A 20,852-nucleotide genomic window follows, 5' to 3' on the forward strand; every position below is an offset into this window, starting at 1 on the left:
CAACAGACAGTTGGTGGGCCAAAGCTCAAAATCGTGCATATGAACAATCCCTGGCGATGGAGGAGCCGGATTTTTCTGTAGCCTATCGCTTTAAAATATTTCTAAAACCCTTAAAACGTTGGCATGTCCAGTTCTTGCACATTTTTCAAGGAACAAACATGTTGTTTCATTATCGACGCAGGCATGTTTTCCGGACAACTATGGTCCGCATCCAAATAAGAGCTCATACATGACACCAGAGAATGTCTATTATAGAACGCTGCTATTCATCAGAGCAAGTTAACAATCAAGTGATAATGAAATGTGCAGAACATTGTTTAAATAAATGTACAGTATTGTTTTAAGTGTGTGTCGCCTAAACATATAATAATTACATGAATCAATTACATAATTATAATTATCCAAGAGTAGGTATACCACATCAGTAACACTCACAATACATATTGACATCTCTGCACACTAGCAAGCAAGTTGGAAAACGAACCTCATTAGCATAATAAACGCATGTGCACAATTAATTGTATTGCTAGCAGTGTATTCAAGGCCACAAGTAGTTGCAATTATCCTGTATGTATGTAGGTAAAAAAAACAAAAGATTAAATCTACCCATTTACTGAAGCTAGTTGGTCCAAGTGTGTTCAGAGTCCATTGCAATTGCATCATTGACAGCAAGGAAAGCATTCTTGCAGAAAAAGCAGTGGAAAGATTCAAATTAAATTCAGCACCTCAGAACCCTATGCTAGGTAATGCTGAATTTCACAAGGGTGTTACAGTAACTTCACCAACACAACAAATATAGCTAAAGCACGTAAGAGGAGTGAAAATGCAGCTCTGGGGAAGGTTTTCCAAACAGAAGGTGTGTATGAAATTCTGTATTTTGTATGGCAAGATGTACAGTGGGGTCAGTGTATACAAATAACCTACTGCAAAATCTATTTAGCTACAATCTAAGTGCACCACAATTTTTGGGAAAATTAGTTTACATACATTGCATGCTTATTAAAATCACAGACAGGACGAGCAGAGAAGAGGATGGGCAGAACAAGTACCTATGATCTGATGTAGAATACCATGGCCCTCTAGAACACTCTTGAGCGTTTGCTTCCATGTTTTTTTTTCATATGATAAGGTAGACTATGTAAAATGCATTTCTTCTTACTGGCTGGAGATGAACAGTAGAGGACACACATTTTGCATATACCTAGGTACAATCTGGGGATTTTTTTGCTCAGAGACAACAAGTATGGTTTGGCAAACACTGCCTGTGATCAAGTCATAGAGCAAACAACCAACAGAGACTCAAAAACTAAAGTTGGACTGACTGGATTCTCCCTTAACAAAGTTGCAGTGCATAGATGGACCACATCACTCCAACACAGTGAAGTGCATGAATCATGCAAAGATAAAAAGGATATTCCAAAGATCATGTCAACAATCAAATGTATGATCAACTCATTTGACCAGACATTGGAGGGAGAAAGTCACATATAACATCATGAAAACTAGCTTCAGATACTGTTGTCAGTGACCTTTTTGAGGCTGAAGAGAGGAGACAAAACCTAACCGATTAGCTAACAAGATCGGTTCTGGTTGGTTGGAGAGTTTAGGTGGTTGAGACGATTGCCTGATTAAGTTGCCAACTTTGGACTAAGCTACAGAAAAAATGTGCAAGAATATGTGCCAACAAACGAAAAATGTTTTAAGAAAAAACCGTTGTTGATAATATCAAAAATCCAGCTTCTCCATCGACGGGGACAGGTCATTTAAAAAACTAAAGCAGATACGCGGGCTCGGTCCACCACCTATAACAGTTGACTGATGCTGCGATTAGGCAGAGATCATTGCAATCAGATGAAAAAGAAATGCAAATATTGACAACCAGTATGTCACTTCAGTTAGGATAAAGCTGTCATTTATTATCAAAGTTTCATCTTTCCAGCAATACCCGACCAACAAGCAACATTTGGAGTGTTTTTTCTTCTGGGAACAGACTTGCGTTAATTTTGCTGAGCATTTTGCGCTTTAGTTTTAATTATGGTATATCGTTTTCTATGCATCAAACCGGAAAACACGTAAAATACCAAAAAGTAAATACAGACATATGCTTAAAAATAGTAGTAACAATAATTCTTACCTATTAAGTGATTAGAAACCTGGCCTTGATCATTTGTACTTTAGGATAGTGCCATGTACACCCTTTAATAATGCATAGGCCTACCAAAATTACCAGGGTAATCTTGAACAATTTCAAACGTTTTCCTGGGCACACTTATGAAACAGTATAAGACAATGACATAGGACAAACAAGTGGATGTCGGTCATATAATGGACAACCTAATATTAAGTTGCATGACTCCCAACATGATAAATACAGCGTATTATCAAAATACCCGCTTAGCTAAAGCTAGGGAGTTTGTTTGAGAAAGAGAAGGGCATTGCAGCGAATAATATAAAATACGAGCTAGTATTCAGTGCTATTATGCAATAAGTCAAGCATCCATACAGAAAATGTTGCTGCTTTCGCATCACATCTAAACTCTAGATTGTTGTTTGTGCACATACCATGTAAAATATACAAACTGAATAACATTTTGTCTGACATAAAAAAAACTGATCTTGTAAAACCATCTGTTTTTTAGCAACATAAATGGTAGGAATAACAGAAGACACACAAGCCAGACAGGTTACAAAATATCAGATGTAAAAGTGTTCCTCCTAAATACTTTGGACCAAGTAAAATACATGGGTTTAGGGGATGGTGTTAAAACACCAGTCCTCCCAAATACTGAAATGTCACTAAAAGTATGGCTTTATTCATATTTTTCTACATTTCTTATAACTTATGACTGATTACTTAAGCTCTAGATTTTCCACCTGTAAAAATATTCAACAACTTTCATTTTGTATTGCACTTAGTAATCTTATGACATATGGGCAGAGTCAATGAAGAGTCAATGATGGCCCTCCAGCCCAGGTGGGGGTGCTCATGCAGGGCTGTAGCAGGAATCCGGCTGCCACATGCGCAAGTCAACCAGGACCTGGTTCAGTTTCTGCATCCACAGATTCCTCTCATCTTTAGTGTCAGCACTCAGCCAGTTTCTGTGGAAAGTAACCACATTAATGGTAGTCCTTTGAGAGCGGTTCTGTCTAAGACACCATGAAGCATAAGCTAATGAAGGCTGGGGACTTACGTGGTGACACACATGGTGTTCTTGCACTGGCTGACGAGTGTCTCTTTATCCTCCTCTCTCTGCGGCCGCACGGTGATGAGCTCAAACGTGTTTGGCCGAGCACAGAACTCTCGGTTCGCAGGCTCCACCTTTTTGCTGGTGCAGTTTGCCAAGTTAATGCGACCGATTGGGCGCTAGGAAAAGGAAAGAAAGGACGGATGAAACCGAACAGTCCCATTGAGAATATGTCACAGGAGTCTTAGATCTGAATCCATACAGAAGCACCACGAACTGGCCTGAGTCACCACCCTGGGATGGTCTCACCTTGCGTCTCTCGTCGTCTGGGTAGGTCCAGTAAGAGATGCAGTATCCAGAGAGGACGCACCACCTCCTATGCCAAGCTCCAAACCCACTGACGTCCTCAAACATCGTCTGGGGAGAAAGACGTCATTTAAATGGAGCACTGAGCTTCACTGGGAAACACTGGAGAAAAGCACTGAGAGACAGGGATCATGACAAGTGTCAGTTCATTGGATGCGGCATTTAGTCCTGTTTGTTCCATATATCAAATTGTCTGTGGGCAGGTTTGTAACTTTGTACTCACCAGGAAGCCCCTCTCCTCAACCTTAGAGCCCACTTCACACTGCATCTTCAGGTAGATATGCCCTTCCAGGGGACAGAGGAAAGGCACCTACAGAGAACACAGCTCACTGAAAAAAAGCCTCAAACTAGTGGAAAGACACTGCCTCAACCTGAAGCTCCACTGAGATGACAGGATTAAGATGCGGAAGTGTAAATTGGCAGGATGGTATGAATGCTGGCTGGTAAACAGGATTATTCAAATACCAAGCACCATGTAGCCATCCAGCACAACCTACTCTCCTTGCAGCATTGTAGAAACATGCTGAACGATTAAGGTTAGAATGTTAGTGCCACGATGGAACATTGGGTTAACTAGTGCCGCCACAAACCGTCTCTCCCCTTCCCCCAAACACACAAATGCAAACATGTCATTAGGCAAGTAGGAACCTTTTTCTGAAACATGTCACTGAGAAGCGCTCTCTCAAATCCTTCACATTTGATCTACAAGAGAGAAACGGTTGTGTGAGTGTCATCGAGGCAGCATACTCCACAAGGGAAGAAAGATGTCTGTATGTTCCCCTCTGAGAACAAAGCCTACACAAGCCTGTGGTTGTGGGTCTGATGCCTGAACACACAGTTCACTCAACTCTTCCAACATCCCCCTCAGCATGAGTTGTTGATACGCACACAGCCGATACCAGACACGATGTGATTCAAAATAGGCGATTCAAGTAAAAACCAAGATGGTGTCAAATCAATACCTTCTCCAAGGAAAATTTGTTTTTCCCGATTGAGGCCAGAGTTAGTTTGTGGGATCCAACCAGGGCAAAGTTACTGGTGCGAACTGCGTTGGGACCTCCAGGACTGGCCATGACTGCAAACACAGTGTAAGTGTTATACTGTGATCCACTACTGGTATACACTTAGGAGTTATTGTTAAGTGAAAAAAGCTTCATACCTGGAGTCTGGCTACTCTTCTACAAGGGCAGAGAGAAGATGAGAAGAACAATAAAAGTTACTGTTGCAAACAGACCTACACTGTTGTGTATTAAGTTGATGAAATCAACACAACTGTTTCAATAAAACAACTTTGTGGTTTTAAGAAAGTAAGGACTTACAGTAATTGCGAGGAATCTCTTCGGGGTAATAGCCTGAAAGAAGGAGGGGTAATAAGTATCAATTTGAATCATTAACAATGTTCAGGAGCCAAGGTCCCCTCTGTAAAACATCCACCCCAGACCGTTTACCACCATGTGTGGGACGACAGTGAGAGGAGGGGGGTCTTACAGCAGTGTTCTATCTAGCAGGGGCACCATCACACACACACACACACACACACACACACACACACACACACACACACACACACACACACACACACACACACACACACACACACACACACACACACACACACACACACACACACACACACACACACACACACACACGTGTGAGGGGCTTGGTACATAAAGTCCCTACCGACATGCACAACTCATGGCTCTTGTGAACTTGTCTCCAGATCATCTGAACACAAACATGATCCTTAATAAATAAAAAGCAGGTCCACGGAAATGGTCCTAATAGTTTTCATGCACAAACTAAAAGTGGCTTACATGTTCCCACTTGATTGCTACTGTGTGCAGTAAACATACATACCTTTGACTTGCTGGGTTTCTTTTTCTTGTCAGTGTGGAGTTCACGCTTCTGCACCTGCGGGAAACAATTCAATGATTTCCGCTGAAGGGCAAACATCAACGTTCATCACCCTTTCAATCTCTCCCAGTACTTACCAAGCAATAGACCTCAATGTCAATTTCAAAATCATTGGAAACCTCAGACCTGCAAGACAGAACCGTCACGCCGTGTCATTGTCATGTGCTGCCATCTGGGGTCAACGTTACTGTGGGTGAGAGAGGGTGTGCGGACGGACACTCACATGGTGAACTTGGTGGAGAAGGTCAGCGCGTCTCCGCTGAGAGCGCTGCGTGTGCTGGCCAGCGGAGTAGCCACCATGTTCTCTGCTCCGGCCCGAATCATCAGGAAGAAGTAATGACTGGCTGACGCTGGAACAAAGAGGGGAGGGGTAGGGGTGGTGGGTGTTAGCATTAGCACTGTGTTGGCATCTCTTAACTAGTTCTGAACCACTTCTATAGGGGACAACAGTTCTGGAGACTTCTAACCTGGCTTGTTGGCTGTGGAGCAGACAAAGTCAGCTTTAAGGGGCAGTCGCAGCTCCAGCAGAGAGATGGAGCCCTTTGAGGCCGGGACCCCCATGTCATACTGGGCCTTAGAGGGCCCCGGGGCCCCCTTCCTCTGGCCTACAGGACCCTCTCCCTTCAGACGGTCCAGCTCGGCCTTCAGAGCCCCCCTCCTCTCCGCTTTACAAACACAACAACGACTCGTTAGCACTTTTAATGACCTTTAACCATCCGCTTGGATCAGTGTCTGTACTGTGCATGGTAGTTGGACAAAACGAGGGCTGACTGGATGAGGGATGCTGTGAGGGGTCTGAGCTTATTGAGGGACACTCACTGGCCACCAGCAGCAGCCTCTCGGCCTCTGCCTCCACCTGGGAGCCTTTGCCATGCTCCTCATCCGTGCAGCAGTTCAGGGCCTGGCTGGCCTGGTGGATCACTGTCTGCTGCAGGTTCATCTCATTGGTCAGGATCTGGGTGGAGAAGGACAGCCTCTTGTAACCCTTGTGTTATCTTCGGGTCATTGTGATCCCCCCCCCCCACACACGTGTTGCGACAACTTTACCTACCAAAATGTTTCTTTTAACTGTCGGGCTGTCTCACCCCCCCCCCCCCCCCCACACACACACACACACACACACACACACACACACACACACACACACACACACACACACACACACACACACACACACACACACACACACACACACACACACACACACACACACACACACACACACAGCGCGAAAGTTAAAAGAAAATGCTTTTTATTTGTTTTTGTATTGGGTAAAGTTGTCGCAGCACAACGATGGGTCGTTGTGAACCTTGGGGTCATTGTGAGCCGAAAGCACCACAAGGGTTAAATCAACACAATAAAGGGTTTCAAATCAGAGGGTGTCCATGATGACACTGTGGATAACTGAACCCTACTGTGTCTAATTAGGTTTTTATAGAGCCAAGGACGTCTTATGTATACAGAGAATTTAATTCTCAATTAATTAGGCTCATTACATTGAGCGGGCAACATGGGCTGCATCTGCAGTGCAAGTGTTTAAAACGTGTAAACAGTTGTTTAGCAGGGGTTTGAAATATTCACCTTCATCCTCTGCTTGATGTTGCCATGGCTGCCGGCGCTCCTGGCCTCCTCAGGTCTGAGGGCCACGTCCTCCTTCCTCACGATCACCTGCTTCACATGGGGCCTCTCAGTCTCCTTGACCCTGGTGGATCTGTAGGCGTCAATACTGGAACACACAGGACAACACTGTCAGGCCCACCCGGCTGCAATGCAGCAGATGATTCACATTCAAGGGACACATTGTCAACCTTCTCCCTCCACCCACACACAGAGTAATGCAGACAGCTGAGGGCTCGTGAGGAGCGGTAGCGCTACCTGTAGGGCAGTTTGAGGTCTTCGTCAGAGCCCTCCACGCTGTCCAAGCCAGCCCGGAGCATGCGGGCCCTCTGAAACTTGCTCTTTCTGGAGACACTCTCTGGAGTATTGTCCTTCTCGATGAATGAGCTGGCTGGGGTGGAAGTCTGGATGGGGATATACAAGTGTGCTTCGTCAATAAAGATATTTCATAGGTCAGCTAGATAAAGAGAGATGATTTGGATTCTGGTTCTTGTTAAGCTTCCAAACCACTTTGACTCACCATCATTCTCCTCTCTGGGCTCTTGACTACCGAGGCCTCTACCAGGGGGGTGAGAAGAGACATTGAGGAAATGTTCAGGGCATCCTCCTCTTCCTCACCCTCCTCCTCCTCCTCCTCTCCGGTGCGCTCGTCGCTATCCTCCAGCACACCATCGAACAGCTCATTGATGACTGCAGAGTTTATGGAGTGGTCCACGTTCATCTCAATCTCCCTGACCACATCCTCGTCTGGGATGACAGAGAAAACAGGCCCATTTGTATCCCAGGTTTTCCCACAGAACTTTGCAGCTGTGGCGGCCGCCTAAGCAACACACGCCTGCCGCCTCATATACGTTTATATATATATATATAAAAAAATATATAGCGATTTCTGCCGTATAAATCCCACCCTTCCACCGTAACTATCAATTGTTCTGCTGGAAACCCTGAATCAGTACACACTTCCAAAGAACACAAGGTAACGCTGATGATCCACTAACAGCTCTTTTGTGTACCTTCTTGTTTCTCTGGAGCCTCGTCCTCAGAAGGCTTTTGCAGTGAGAACTCCACTCTCTTCAGAGGGCTGGAGGCCGGAGGTGTGGGGATCACTCCGGTGCCTTTGAAGAACAACAAAATCCAGATTTTCTTCAGATTTTGTTTGTGTGCCACGCCTAATTCATAATGAATTATAATACAGGAATGTGTCTTTCCCCCCCACGGTACCTGCAGGGCCATGAGACTTGGACACAGGAGAGTTCGGGGTTTCAGCAGGTGGCACTGTTGCTTCCTCTGGTTGAGCCTCAGCAGACGTGACTTCTTCAGGCTGCTCCAACACCTCCTGAGAGGAAGCAACAGAAAGACATTGTTTGTCGAATTATTAGACGAATACTTCACAGGCAACCAACTTAGAAATACTAAGAACAACTCACCACGATTTTGGTGGCTTGCTTTGGATCTGCCGCCTCGTCCTTGCTTTTCCACATGTTCCCTTTCTGGAAGCGGTTGCGAATCTGTGCCAGTTCAGACTCCCGCTCCTGAACAGACATGACTGTGGGTTAGTTTTCTTCAAACATCCGATCACAAATTCGAAGTCACAAAGGTCCTGGGTGGCTCACTGTGATAAGAGCATCACTCCTGTAATGTACCCAGTGTGCACTATATTGTGGCTTTGAATCAAACTCAGCCTAAGGAAGTCAAATTTCACCCTGCACTGCAGTGCGTACATGTATCATCATGGGTTTGAGTCCTGCAGCCTCTGCAGGTTCTACTCCTGCATTGCTGTGTGTATACTGCCTTAAGGGGTTCCAGTCCAACCACCCCACGATGTCGCTTTTGAACAAAAGTGTCTGCTAAATTAAGTCCATGCCTTTCATTAAAAACCCACCAGTTTCTGCTTCTGAGTGAGATCAGCGGTGGCGGTGCTGGCAGCCTGTACACCTCTCAGCCTCTCCTGGACCAGCCTAGTGTTGGGTGTCACAGGCAGGGGCATGGCGGGGGTCCTGGCCTGAGCTGCCCCACCTGCAGGGGAGTTCTGGTTGGTGCGCTCCTGGTACCTCTCCCCAAAACGCTCCAGGAATGACTTGACGCCTGGGTGTCGTGAAGACAGTCATAGACTATGAGTTGCATGATTGAGGGAGGAGAGATCACGCCAATGCTCAAGAACTTCAGGCACACCCTTAATCACCTACGTGTGATTCATTGTTTTGTCAACTGAAGGACCTTTTTTTTTTGTATTCAGGGGTTACAGCAGCTACATTTCTCACCTGGACCTCCAGCTGGGGTTTTCTGCTGCAGGGGGGTGGTGGTGGTCTCCTTGGCCAACTTCTCTCTGCTCTGGAGGACCGAGGGGCCAGTGGGAGGGGGCTTGCTCGGGAGGCCTGGCTTTTGGGGACTCTGACTGAAGTTGGGGCCACTGGAGACAGCCTGGTTCTTCAGGGGACTCTGAGCTACAGACGCCACCGAGGGGCTCACCTTCTGAGGGCTGGAGGGGAGGGCTCTCCCCTGACTGGATGGGTAGATCTTCTGGGGACTGGCCACGGGAGAGGGTAGCCCTCTGCTTGTTTGTACAGCTGGCCTTGCCTCCGGGACCACAGTCTTCTGAGGGCTTGGCAGAATCACTCGGTTGGACTTGACTGGAGAGTAGATAGGCTGCTGGAACAAAGATGACACAGGGCCCTAATTGATCACATGTATCCCAGGTAAAGAAGACAGAATGAAAGAACCATGCCATGTAATAACTCAAGTGTCATCACCACCACATTCAAAAAGCCCATTCAACAAAATAAACAAATTAAATGCTTAGGAGGGATTGTATTTTGTATGGCTCACCTGATTGGAGCTGGGTTTGGGCTGGCTGGATGCTGTATTGCTTAGCTGTCCACCATATTTAGGTTTGGTGCAAGCAGCGGAATCTCTCTGGGCTAGCACGGTTTCAGGCTGCGATTTGTGCGTAGAGTGACTGAGGTCATCCTCCCAAGAACCAATGGTGGCCGCGAGGTTGGCCAGCCGGCCCTTCCTCCCCAGGGGGGCCCCTGAAGATGTGGGGACAGGAGCCGGGGCCACCTCTCTCTGAGTCTTGACAGGTGACAGAGATGCACAGTCTGGAACCACCTCAGAGGTACCTGGGCAGGGTAGATCATATATTTAAAACCATGCAGGCCAACACAAATCATGTGTAAACAAGTAAAACAGTCAACGTTCATCCTTAAGTGCTCAAGTTTTAGAGTCAGCACTAGTAGCTAACGAGTAGCTATGCCCATACCGTCAGCGTCCCAGTAATGCCTCTGCTCGGCCAGTCTCTGCAGACGAGACTTCATGCCAGATGTCGTCTGGGTAGGGGCTTCCTTGGGGTCCTCCCTGGTCCTCTGCAGAGCTGGGCTGGAGGGGGTCATGTCCACATCCCTGCTCCCCTGGGGTACTGGAGCAGCACTCGCGGCCATCCTCTGTGGCTCTGGGGCTGGACGCACCACATGGGTCTGAGCTGGAGGTGGTTGTGGTACCTTGGTCTCTGGCTCAGGGGTAGTGGTAGGAGGCACAGCCTTCCTGTCCAGAGAGGTGGAAGATCGCACGCTGGCTGGACCCACAGGGGGCTTCCTGTCCGTGTGAGGGTCTGCTGTGGCAGGGACCACAGGACAGACTGGCTCCCGGTTCTCTTCCCCCACAACTGGCTGGCCATTCTCCCCCGAGCATCTTCGCTTTGACGGAGAGGGCTTGGAGGATGGGTGCGGGGCTTGGGTAGAAAGTAAACACGAGGGAAGATTATTTTGAGAATGTTTGTGTTGAAAGTATACCAAAATGCTTAAGCCAAGCTAGGGAGCAATACATTTCCAGGCCTGCTACAGAACATATGCTAGAGACGATCAACAGGCTTCCTGATTGTCATGTACAAGAGGAAGTTCAAGCACTTCCTGAAAGGCTGAGGCCAAAAAAACAACACCCCACTGTCATTTGAATACAGGATTATTCACAGATAAATTGTGACTGAACACATTTGGTGCTGGGGGTGACTCACTTTTGTCAATGGCTGGTTCGCTGATCATACTGTTGGTCTCAGCCAGTGGCTCCCTGGCTCTCTTGGCCATCGGTCTGTTGGCTGCAGTGGGCCTCTCAGCAATCTTCTTCTGCAGGTTCTCTCTCCGGGCCCGTGTGCGCTCCAGGAGTTTCTAAACGAGAAGAAAACTTGTGTGTGAACTATAAAGTAATTGTAACTAGAGATGTAGTTATTTACAGGTTGTCTGAAAGATATGCCCAGTTCAGGAATAATAAATAAATAACAATCAGGACTGAACACTTTACTGGTACTGTATTCAGTCATGTTTTAGCAGTCTGGAAACTGCAGTTGAATCTATACAAAATTACTCAAATCCATTAGGAACATTTTTAAAACATAAACTTTTAAAATGTTTTGAAACAAAACAGCATACTTTTCTTATCTATTCTTTATTTTTCCCGCCTGCTCTACTCCTGTGTGTGTGAAAACAGTAACGGCTGGCCTCCCAGGCAAACAGTGAATCTGATTTACTGCCAGGCTGTAGTTCAACACTGACATTCCTGCTTTTCCACTGCTGCCTGGGTGACTCTTCCAAGTGGAAAAGTGTGGGGTGTCATTCCTGAGGAATGAGCCACTCCTGCTATGGTGTGGTTACAGAATTTGAACTCTTAGAATAGATTCTATTGGTTGGAGGAGAGTTGTCTGAAGCGCCTACCACTGATCTATGCATATGGTAATGCAATGTTTTGCAGTAAGAGAATTGACATATATGGCACTTAAGGAAGTTCTTACAGAAGTTACAAATCAATCCATTGTACAACTGAACAAAATAAATTCAATAGAAACTGCACTGTATATATAAAAAAATGTTTATGATGTGTGGGGGGACTGTTGGAGGCTTCAACTGGCTTGGACCATGAAGAATAATGTATAACTTTTCGTCCCTTAATTGGAAATGAATGAGTACATTGACAGAAAAACGTCACACGCAGTCCAAAACGTACAAGGTTGGTTGGGGGAGGGCTTTTGACAGAAAATTCAGCTTTGCCTCACACATTTTTATATAGCAAGTCTATTAACTATGAAGCTGACACAATTGATTATTATCTGATACTGAGTATTATTTTTCAACATTATTCACGTGGCATGGGTGTGGCTAAACGTAGCTAAAGCTAGCAAGTGGGATGGTAATGTCCTTTGTGAGCATGACATTTGAAATATCAAACGTCACATATTTGTACCGGTCTAAAAGAGAATGCATCTTCTTTTAGGTTAGAAAACAACAAACCATTTATTTAGACAGCAAACATGGTTAGCTAAGGTTAATATTAGCTTGATTCTATATCGGGCAAGTTTGCTAACGTTAGCTCGACTACAAGTGCTAGCTAAGAGTACAGTATCTCACTCACCTCAGTAAACGGATCCATTCTGGGGACAGTTTATCCCGGGTTGAAACTAGTAAAGAACTGTATTAACTATTATACGTTTATCTATATCGATTCGCGAGACAATGACAGCTTGTGAGCCGTCGTTACTCAACACGCAGATCCAGACACTCTTTCCTTTTTTCGTCTCTCAAACATCTGTTCAAATTTGAATTTCAGCGGTGCGCTCCAGGCGCAGACTCTGACGGTTGGAGGTGAACACGAGAGCCAATCAAATCGCATAGGCGGATTGCATCGTCCGAGATTGGCTGTAACCCAACCTATCACATTTAAGTCAACTGTTTTTGTGTGTTTATGTGATGTGTGTGTGTGTGTGTGTGTGTGTGTGTGTGTGTGTGTGTGTGTTTATGTGATGTGCGTGTATGTGTGCGTGTGTGTAAAACAATTGTTTTGACTGCCATCGTAGGAAATATGTATTGTCTTGACAGGTCCAGGGGTCACCACTGCAAGTATTCTAGACAGATGGAACTTGTCTTAAATAATGAAGCATGTTGCTAGCAAACAAAGACAAGCCAATAAATGCTTTTTGGGACTATAGTCTTGTGTGACGAGTGTGAATACCTTCAATCGCTATGGCTAATTTTCATAACTTGTAATCTTAATAACAAAATTGTGCTGAAAAATCTCATGTACACCTGAGATTAACAATTTTCTATCATTCTGTTTGAAACTTAATTGAATGTGAGACGAATGTCGAATATGACACTATCTTCACCTTGGTACTATTCGAGGTATGCCCCTGTAGATATTCATACCCCATTACGTACATATTTTGAATCAAATGGGATGAGACCCCTTTCCTCGTTCCCATTTTCTGTGCATTCAGGCTTACCACTCCACCTTAAATGTGAGGACTAGTTTTTGAAGATGGATTTAACAAAGGCAAACATTTTGGGTTGTAAATGACCGAGGATAATTAATGCAATGTGATTATATAGGCTATTTAATACACTCATATTTAAATGTTCCATTTTTTTGACCTGTTCCAGAGCCATGGAGAGATTTCTTTCTCTGACTCAGTCTATTTTCATTTTAGAGAACTGCAAGTCCCATCAACACCAATCGCTTTTGTGTGACGTAACCTGGGTACCATAGAAACAGTCCAGAGTTTTGTCAGTCCAGTCCGCGTCTCTTGACAGATACAGCAGAATTTGTTGATGTCGAGCACAGATAGAACATCATGCCCTACTTGCATGGTCTTAATTCTAGCTATCTACTAGTTTTTATAGATAGATTGACGTATTAGCTACTAAGCTAGTTTCGCTAGCTAGCAAGTACTTGCTTCACTGGCTCAATCTGATTTGGCTTGGCCATCTGATCTCTAGCCATCTGACGACGAGTTCAAAACAGCACTGTGTGAAGTGTCATTGCCAACAGTAGAGGATGCTGGAATCAATTAAAGTAACTGGTAAGTCCTGTAACCTTATAAGCCTGAATTCAGTCATTGTTTTGTATGTCACTGATGTTAGTGAAGTTCCCTATCACTGTATCCCTCTATTAGTTTCAGCTCTTAATCTTAGACAGACTCAATAGCTAAATTTAGACAACACAATAGAAAGTTACAGGATGTTTAACTATTAAGCAATTTAGAAAGCTTTTTACATACCAACCCTCTTGGACTAGTTTTCAAAATAGTAATTAAAATAGTAATTTGGCTAGCATTGCACTGTGTATTCGACTCAAATTGGATAGCCTACACATACAGTATTCTCAGTTGATGATTTTTCAATGACCAGGATCTAGACAGATCATTTGAGCCTAATTATGGTTTGGGACTACGCAAGGTTTGGGACAGACATTCAGTACGTTTTCAACACACTGAAGTTACTGACAGAACTAACTGAAGTTTGGAATGATTTGTTTTGGCGTACAGTCCATTGGTTGTCATCCTCCTGCGAACTTCCTTTATTTGTGCTGTAGTTGCATGGATTCCACATGGTTGCTCCTGCCAGTGCAGGGAAGCTCTGCTGACTGTGATGGCGCTCTAGGTCATTTCAGTGAGTCAAGTCACGAGGCCCTGCACTGAGCATGCTATCCTGTCTGACTGGAGACATGATGAGAATAATTTGGTTTAAGATAATGGACAGTGCATTGTATGAAATGCAATGAAGCGTAGCCAATGTACCCACCATGGAATGGTGATATGAGTCCTCTTACACTCTAGAGGAAACTGTGGGGTATTGTATAATGGATTTTTAGGAGATAATGGATTATTAGGAGAGTTTGTAACTAATGGAATAGTTTTGGTTATACCATTGCCAACCAAAAGCACAGTCACAGTCTATAAATGACAATATAAAACGTCAAGATACCAATAGATTATTAGTGTTATTTACTGTTATTAAACCTACCCTGTACAGCCAGGAAATTCAGTTTCACACTTTTCAAGTTATCAAAATAGGGCCACTCTTTGAAGAACTGTGCAGTAGAACTCTGTTCTGTATTGGACACTTAATAGGATTAGTCATGTCGGAACATCCTAGAAGTCTGCTGCAAGTGAATGTGAATCTAAAATAAGCTGCTCAGAATCACCGCCCTCAATATCACCACTGCTCTTATCCCCTGTCTGTTTCAGAAAGGCTCCACTGGCCAGAGCTGGAGCTGTCGAGAAAGTACATTCTGAGCCCCACGGACAAGCCTGTGAGCCCCAGCCAAGTGTGCCTGGAGAAGGTCTCGTCCACCGTTCTCAAGGACCTCTTCACCACCGGGACCAGCAGCTTCAATGTGCTGCTGCAAGCAGAGGAGGAGGACAGGCAGAGCCCAAAGCACTCCTCATACAGGAGGACCGGGAGGTGTGTCTCCATGTCTGGCAGGAATGACAACCGCCGTCCATCTCTCAACCCTCTGATGCTGCAGAGCCAGGGAAGTGGGGACACCAGGCTGTCGCATATCTTCTCCCCAGGCAGCCTCTATGGTGGCACCAAGCCAGCGTCCACCATCACCGTGCTGGGCAGCCCTATTGGCCTGTCCCCTCGCCCCACAACTCGGACCAGGAAGTTCTGTGCCAGCTCGTCCCGCACCAAACTCCCCTCTCTGTCCAAAGCAGGAATCCCCGCAGAGCGGGACAACTCCACCAAGAAGCTCTGCATCCTTACCGCCATCAAACCGTCCAATGTGGAGAAGGAGAAGGCCAAGTTTTTCAAGTCAGGCTACACCTATAACCCCCAGTTTGAGTACAGCAACCCTCTATCTCCACTCGTCCTGGCTCGACACAACAATGCCTCCGATCGCTTTCTGACCCAGGTAAGGAGCAGGTCGCATGATATGACGTTGGAAAGAACAGAGCTGAGAAACCCTATGAAATCAGGAGGCAGACCCACCCAGAATTCAAACACTGATTGTCTTGATTGAGGGTTGGTGCAGGTCACTTACCTATATGCTACCCCTGGCCCTTGTGCTCTGGGTTGACACTAAAGTGTCTGGTATTAGAGTTCCCCACTGTGCCACAGGTCAGGCTCTCTCAGAACTGAGGTGAAGTAAATCTGTCTACAAGCCATGTTAGACCAGTGTAGATGGATAAACTCTGGAAAGTCCTTAGAAGCTCTATGAATTCGGGGGAGAGTCTGGCTGGATTGAGACAAAGATTATACACCTAATGCACTGTCCACTCTCCTATTCTGGGCAAATGTCCAAGAAACATCTCTGACCACACACAGATCACTAAGAGCAGGTTAAAAGCAATATCATGTTGTGATTACCCTGGCAAAAGAGATGAGAGTAATCAGACACGGAAAAGGTTACTGGATACATGAATGTGCGTACAGCAGTTTGCACATTGTGCCCTGACACAATAGCTTACTGTCAGGATTCTAAAAGGAATATAATCTATAATGAAAAGCTTTCCTGTATGCCTTCCAGTAATCAGCCCTCCAATATAGACACAAGGCTTATAAATGGCCTCTTCCTTACAAAATATAAGCTTAGTAGTTTAGCAGTATTGTTCACTCGTGTTTCTGGGTGAAGTTAGGCTTTATCCTGTGGGTTCTGTTGCATGCTGCCTGGGTAACAACCGTACACACGTCAGAGGAGAGAGGCGTTGTGTGTTTTGATGAGTGAGCTCCACAGGAAGTACAGTAAAGCGACCCTGTGGTGGATGCTGCCGTTTGTGCTATCATGTTTTCTTTCTCCTTCTCCCGACTCTGCTCTTGTTTTACATGTCCCCATTGTGGGGCCCTTCACTCTGGGCTTGTCAAAGAGGACTCCTTTTGTGTGACCCTTCATCAACTATTCATAGGCTATCATGTATCCGAAATGAGGAGGACAAATATAGTCTAGGGCCTAAAGCTTGACAAGACTTCATGCAGTTTCATTAATAACCCTAACCTTGAATTTCATAGCGTGTCATTGCATAATAACTGCAGGGACTGTACATTCACAGAAGGGGTCTCATATCCAATCTGAATCGTCACGGTCTATATTCTCCCTCACAGCGTGTTTGCTCAGGCTGACAATCATCCTATAGGACAACCTCTCACTTCAGAAGTCCCTGACTAATCACATAACTTCACAGAAAGTATAGTGAACATTCTGAGACGGCCATCGGACCAGAACATCTCCAGACTGAAGACCTTGATACAGAATGCAAAGACTTCCTCGCCCTAATATGGGACTTGTAGTTCATGTAATCATATTAAAGATGGCTTTATTGGCAACTCCACTGAAGGTGCAATGTGTTGTTCCATGTTCTCAGGCGGTTCGGATCATGGAGATGGCCCTGCAGAAGTACGGCAACTATGAGAAGTTTGAGCAGGCCACGGGGGGCAACCTTCTCACCAAGAGTCGCATCTGGTACAGCGTCAAGAAGTACATGGAGAAGGAGGGCTGCATGGGGGAGGTGAGAGAGAGAAACCATGGCTGTATGTAGACTGTTTCCTACGACGCAGACCTTGGTAGATTCAAACACAGAACAGCTGTTGCATTCAGAGACACGCACAATTGGTGTCAGAGTGACCAGAAAAGACGTGGGTGAGGGTAGTGCTGTGGTCTGTGAGAAAAAAGCACAGACATGCCATATAGTGAGTATTCTAGAACATTCTTTTTATGAGATGTGATGCAGGGGGACTGGGAGACAGGATGAATACATTTCTAACATTCACTCTCTCCCTTCTGTTGTCTCCGACATTCATGCCCCAGAATGTGTCAGAAGTGATTAGTCCTCATTCTAGCTTGTTCAGCAGCCATGACTGGGCAGTCAATGTTAATGTGCCAGAGGCAAGTAACATCTGGCAAAAGCTATCACCTGAGGGAAGTTTTTCTCTTGTCTGTGTGGCTTGCCCTGGTCTAGCTGCCTAACCGAAGGGCACAGGGGGTTGTTCTCTGACATCATCAAGCAGAGACATGCTTCAGGTGTCATCTGTGACAGAGGTGCGATGAGAAACCTAACCAGCCTGTGACGTTCTGTCAGATAGTGGTCCACATGACGGACGACCTCCTCTCCAGAGCCTCCATGACGGTGGTGAACAGCCGGCCCACCCTCACCATCAACATCTCCACCGCCCGCGAGCACTGGCTGGAGGGCATGCTCCGCCACGAGATCGGTAGGCTACGCAGACCCAGCCACACTGTATATGTACCTCATGCTCATTAGTCATGGAGACCAGTCCAGTACAGTATGGGATTTAAACAACAGCGACACTATCAGATACCCACTTAATATGGATGTGTCACGCTATCAAGCTGTTTGGTACTTTCCCCTCATGGTAATGTGCTAGCTTAGCCTGAGCCTGTGCTCTGTCAGCTTGCTAACAGCACCTCAGGTCTGGAGCCGTACTGATGAGGGGGGGTGCGTTTGACTTCCGCTCCCAGGCACACACTACTTCCGGGGGATCAACAACGGCCAGCAGCCCTGGAGCACCAGCCTGGGCAGGAAGAAGTTCTGCCTGAAGCCCCTGAACCCCACGGAGGAGGGCCTGGCCAGCATCCACAGCGTGCTGTACAGGAAGGACCCCACGCTGTGGCGCGCCGCCTTGCTCTACTACACCGTCTACCAGGCCAGCACCATGTCCTTCTCACAGCTCTTCGGCGACCTGGGCCGCTTCGTCCGGGACCCGGGCACGCGCTGGGACTACTGCGTCCGAGCCAAGAGGGGCCAGACGGACACGTCCCAGCCAGGTGAGCAGAAGCAGATGAGCCCTGGTGAGAGGAGCCGCGTGGAGACGCTCTCCCTCTGCCGCACACACGCGCACACGCACGCACACATTGACACCATGGGTCAGCCTGCCTGATACTGAAGAAGGGCGTGTCGTGTTCCAGGCTGTTTCAGTAAGGACCAGGTGTACCTGGACGGCATCCTCAAGATCCTGAGACACAGGGAGAAGATTGACTTTCCTCTGCTGATGGCCCTGGGAAAGGTGAGAGCTTTTGGAGGTTGTGTTCACCTGTACCCTGAAGTAAGATCAGCGCTCTGTTCTGGACGCTACAAACGCAAGCTCTGGACGCACCAAAAGGTCACAGGTTTCAGTGAGGATGCCATAGTGTAGCTTAACATTTATTGAGACTATCCCGTGAATTAAGTTAGTAACAACATGAAGCGCTTAAACTGAACGCACAGGCTTCTGGAAGCAGGAGCAGGGATCAGAACAGATGCTGTTCTGCATGAGAGGAGTGACTCCAGGCAGGGACAGGGGCTCTCAGAGGGTCACCATCAGACATCGTGAAAACACCCTCAACATCTGCCTCCTGTGCCCAGGTGTCGTTCGAGGACGTGGATCGGCTGAAATTCCTGGGGCAGACGGAGCACGTGCGCATCCCCCACTTCCTGCAGGACCAGGTGAGCTACGCAGAGCAGCTGGAGAAGATCATGGAGGTCAACCAGCTGACCGACGAGGAGCTGCGCCTCCTGCTGTGAGTCTCAGCAGAGACGGGGAGGGGGGAGGGGGGACGGGGAGCTACTGAAACCTTATTAAAGCCAGTGAATTCTCCCACCAAGGACAGCCCTGCATCTTTCCCCCTGTTCCCTCCACCATCTTCTCCTTGGAGCATGGTAGCTGTGGGACATGTGACCTGTGCAGACTACTGCATTGTATCGTACTGTCATGTCGGTGGAGTCTTTCTCTCTCGCTCCTCCACACTAAGTGTACTTCTCTTTCTGTCTCTCGCCCAAAGACAAATGGATTCCTCCACTTGACTCTACAAGGTTTTATCCTAGTGGTTGCTGTTGTTGTTGGTGTTCAGGGAATAACATGGAAACAGTCTGTGTGTTTGTCGAGACCGGGCTATGCTGACGAGAGAGCTTCCTGGAGTGGCGTGTATGAGAACGAGCTGTGAAGCACAAGTGGATTGACCAAGGCAGTATCTCTATGCCTACTGAAAGTACCAATTTTCTATACCTGTCAGCACTGTTCCTGAACACGGCTCAGAGGCAGGAAGGCTGTCGTGGAGTTGTAGTGATTGATTATGTGTACCGTTGCATGTCTGGAGATGGAAGACTAGTTTCTGGTCGATTGGGCTGTGTGCTGGTGTGGGTTCTTTCAGAGCTCTCCTCACGGCCACACTCTCCACAAACACAGACACTGTCTCACCATTTGCACTTTTGAGCATTTTCTGCCCTTTTTCAACTGCTCTCTTTCTGGCAGTTATTTCTACAAACCTTTCCTGCATTTGAAGGAACAATCCCAAACCCAAGTGTTTTTTTTTAATGCACTATGTTTAAGTAATTAAAGCTCCCATGGTCGAAATGATTGACACGTCAAACGTTCTTGTTTTTCATACCTGTTTGAAATCTGAGCACTGTGATATTTGGTAACTGTAACTGTTGACACTTTGTAGTTAGCATGTGTGCTGCTACTTCACCGCCGATACCCCCTGTGGTTTAATCCCATGTTAAGCACTGGTATTTGGATGTTGACGTGTCTGTATCGTGAATGCCTTCTCATGTTAACAGACCCTGAAAACCCCCAATAAAGCAGACTGCAGGAAGGCCTTAGTGTGTCTATGGAACATGCACAGTGTCTAACTGTGAAGGTAACCTTGCCCAGCAGTTGATGACGACCTTCCACTGGTTGACCCACATTCTCGGTTGCAACAGCCTGTGAGCTCCAAGGAGGCAGGTGTAATGATATCTGATGTTTATCAACTTGTAGACAGGTACTGTGTCCACAGCCCCTCTCCACCTCCTGTTCCTAGTGGGACATGTCACCATAGGTCACTAATGAGGGCCTACCCTCTGTAACCAAACCCCCCCGATTCCTTCTCACACACACACACACACACACACGACCGCCCTCTCCTGTGCTGTGCCTGATCCTTGCTAGCAGGCCTGAGGCGTTACGAGTGTGTCACTCACTAAGGTTTAATTCCGTGGTGAAACACGACTCTGTGAGAGCCTCGTGGTGC

The 20,852-nt window shown here is 46.5% G+C and overlaps 2 protein-coding genes across 5 annotated transcripts; one reads left to right on the forward strand and one right to left on the reverse strand.

The window, feature by feature from the left end:
• Nucleotides 1–1,895: 1,895 nt before the first annotated feature.
• On the reverse strand, nucleotides 1,896–12,701 carry anln (anillin, actin binding protein). 3 transcript variants are annotated; one of them, XM_084696411.1, is made up of 24 exons: nucleotides 12,483–12,698; nucleotides 11,095–11,245; nucleotides 10,345–10,812; nucleotides 9,912–10,204; nucleotides 9,347–9,731; nucleotides 8,968–9,170; nucleotides 8,513–8,617; nucleotides 8,307–8,421; nucleotides 8,099–8,200; nucleotides 7,606–7,832; nucleotides 7,344–7,489; nucleotides 7,050–7,194; nucleotides 6,288–6,423; nucleotides 5,936–6,133; nucleotides 5,692–5,818; nucleotides 5,546–5,594; nucleotides 5,412–5,465; nucleotides 4,871–4,903; nucleotides 4,711–4,729; nucleotides 4,514–4,626; nucleotides 3,775–3,861; nucleotides 3,495–3,602; nucleotides 3,192–3,364; nucleotides 1,896–3,099 (listed from the first exon to the last, which is right to left on the reverse strand). In XM_084696411.1, exons 1-24 carry the CDS (start codon nucleotides 12,498–12,500, stop codon nucleotides 2,985–2,987), a joined length of 3,570 nt encoding a protein of 1,189 aa, XP_084552537.1. In that variant the 5' UTR covers nucleotides 12,501–12,698; the 3' UTR covers nucleotides 1,896–2,984. The 3 variants fall into 3 exon arrangements, with proteins under 3 accessions (XP_084552537.1, XP_084552536.1, XP_084552538.1); XM_084696410.1 differs by having other exon boundaries at nucleotides 9,347–9,734; XM_084696412.1 differs by lacking the exons at nucleotides 1,896–3,099; nucleotides 3,192–3,364; nucleotides 3,495–3,602; nucleotides 3,775–3,861 and adding an exon at nucleotides 4,062–4,253 and having other exon boundaries at nucleotides 9,347–9,734; nucleotides 12,483–12,701.
• A 948-nt stretch (nucleotides 12,702–13,649) lies between these two features.
• matcap2 (microtubule associated tyrosine carboxypeptidase 2) lies at nucleotides 13,650–20,435 on the forward strand. 2 transcript variants are annotated; one of them, XM_084696080.1, is made up of 7 exons: nucleotides 13,650–13,926; nucleotides 15,094–15,761; nucleotides 17,209–17,352; nucleotides 17,923–18,055; nucleotides 18,324–18,629; nucleotides 18,771–18,868; nucleotides 19,207–20,435. In XM_084696080.1, exons 1-7 carry the CDS (start codon nucleotides 13,902–13,904, stop codon nucleotides 19,363–19,365), a joined length of 1,533 nt encoding a protein of 510 aa, XP_084552206.1. In that variant the 5' UTR covers nucleotides 13,650–13,901; the 3' UTR covers nucleotides 19,366–20,435. The 2 variants fall into 2 exon arrangements, with proteins under 2 accessions (XP_084552206.1, XP_084552207.1); XM_084696081.1 differs by having other exon boundaries at nucleotides 15,098–15,761.
• Nucleotides 20,436–20,852: the final 417 nt, after the last annotated feature.

Source organism: Hypomesus nipponensis, chromosome 4 (genome assembly GCF_054491055.1).
Source record: "Hypomesus nipponensis isolate SF chromosome 4, ASM5449105v1, whole genome shotgun sequence".
In the NCBI taxonomy this organism is placed as follows: domain Eukaryota; kingdom Metazoa; phylum Chordata; class Actinopteri; order Osmeriformes; family Osmeridae; genus Hypomesus; species Hypomesus nipponensis.

Coding starts and splice junctions, on each gene's coding strand:
- anln (XM_084696410.1), bottom strand. Junction 8,201..8,306: donor CAAGTCTCATGGCCCTGCAG/GTACCGTGGGGG, acceptor TGTTCTTCAAAG/GCACCGGAGTGATCCCCACA. Junction 7,490..7,605: donor GCCCAGAGAGGAGAATGATG/GTGAGTCAAAGT, acceptor ATCCCCATCCAG/ACTTCCACCCCAGCCAGCTC.
- matcap2 (XM_084696080.1), top strand. CDS start 13,902: ATGCTGGAATCAATTAAAGTAACTG. Junction 13,927..15,093: donor GGAATCAATTAAAGTAACTG/GTAAGTCCTGTA, acceptor TGTCTGTTTCAG/AAAGGCTCCACTGGCCAGAG. Junction 18,630..18,770: donor GACGGACACGTCCCAGCCAG/GTGAGCAGAAGC, acceptor GTCGTGTTCCAG/GCTGTTTCAGTAAGGACCAG.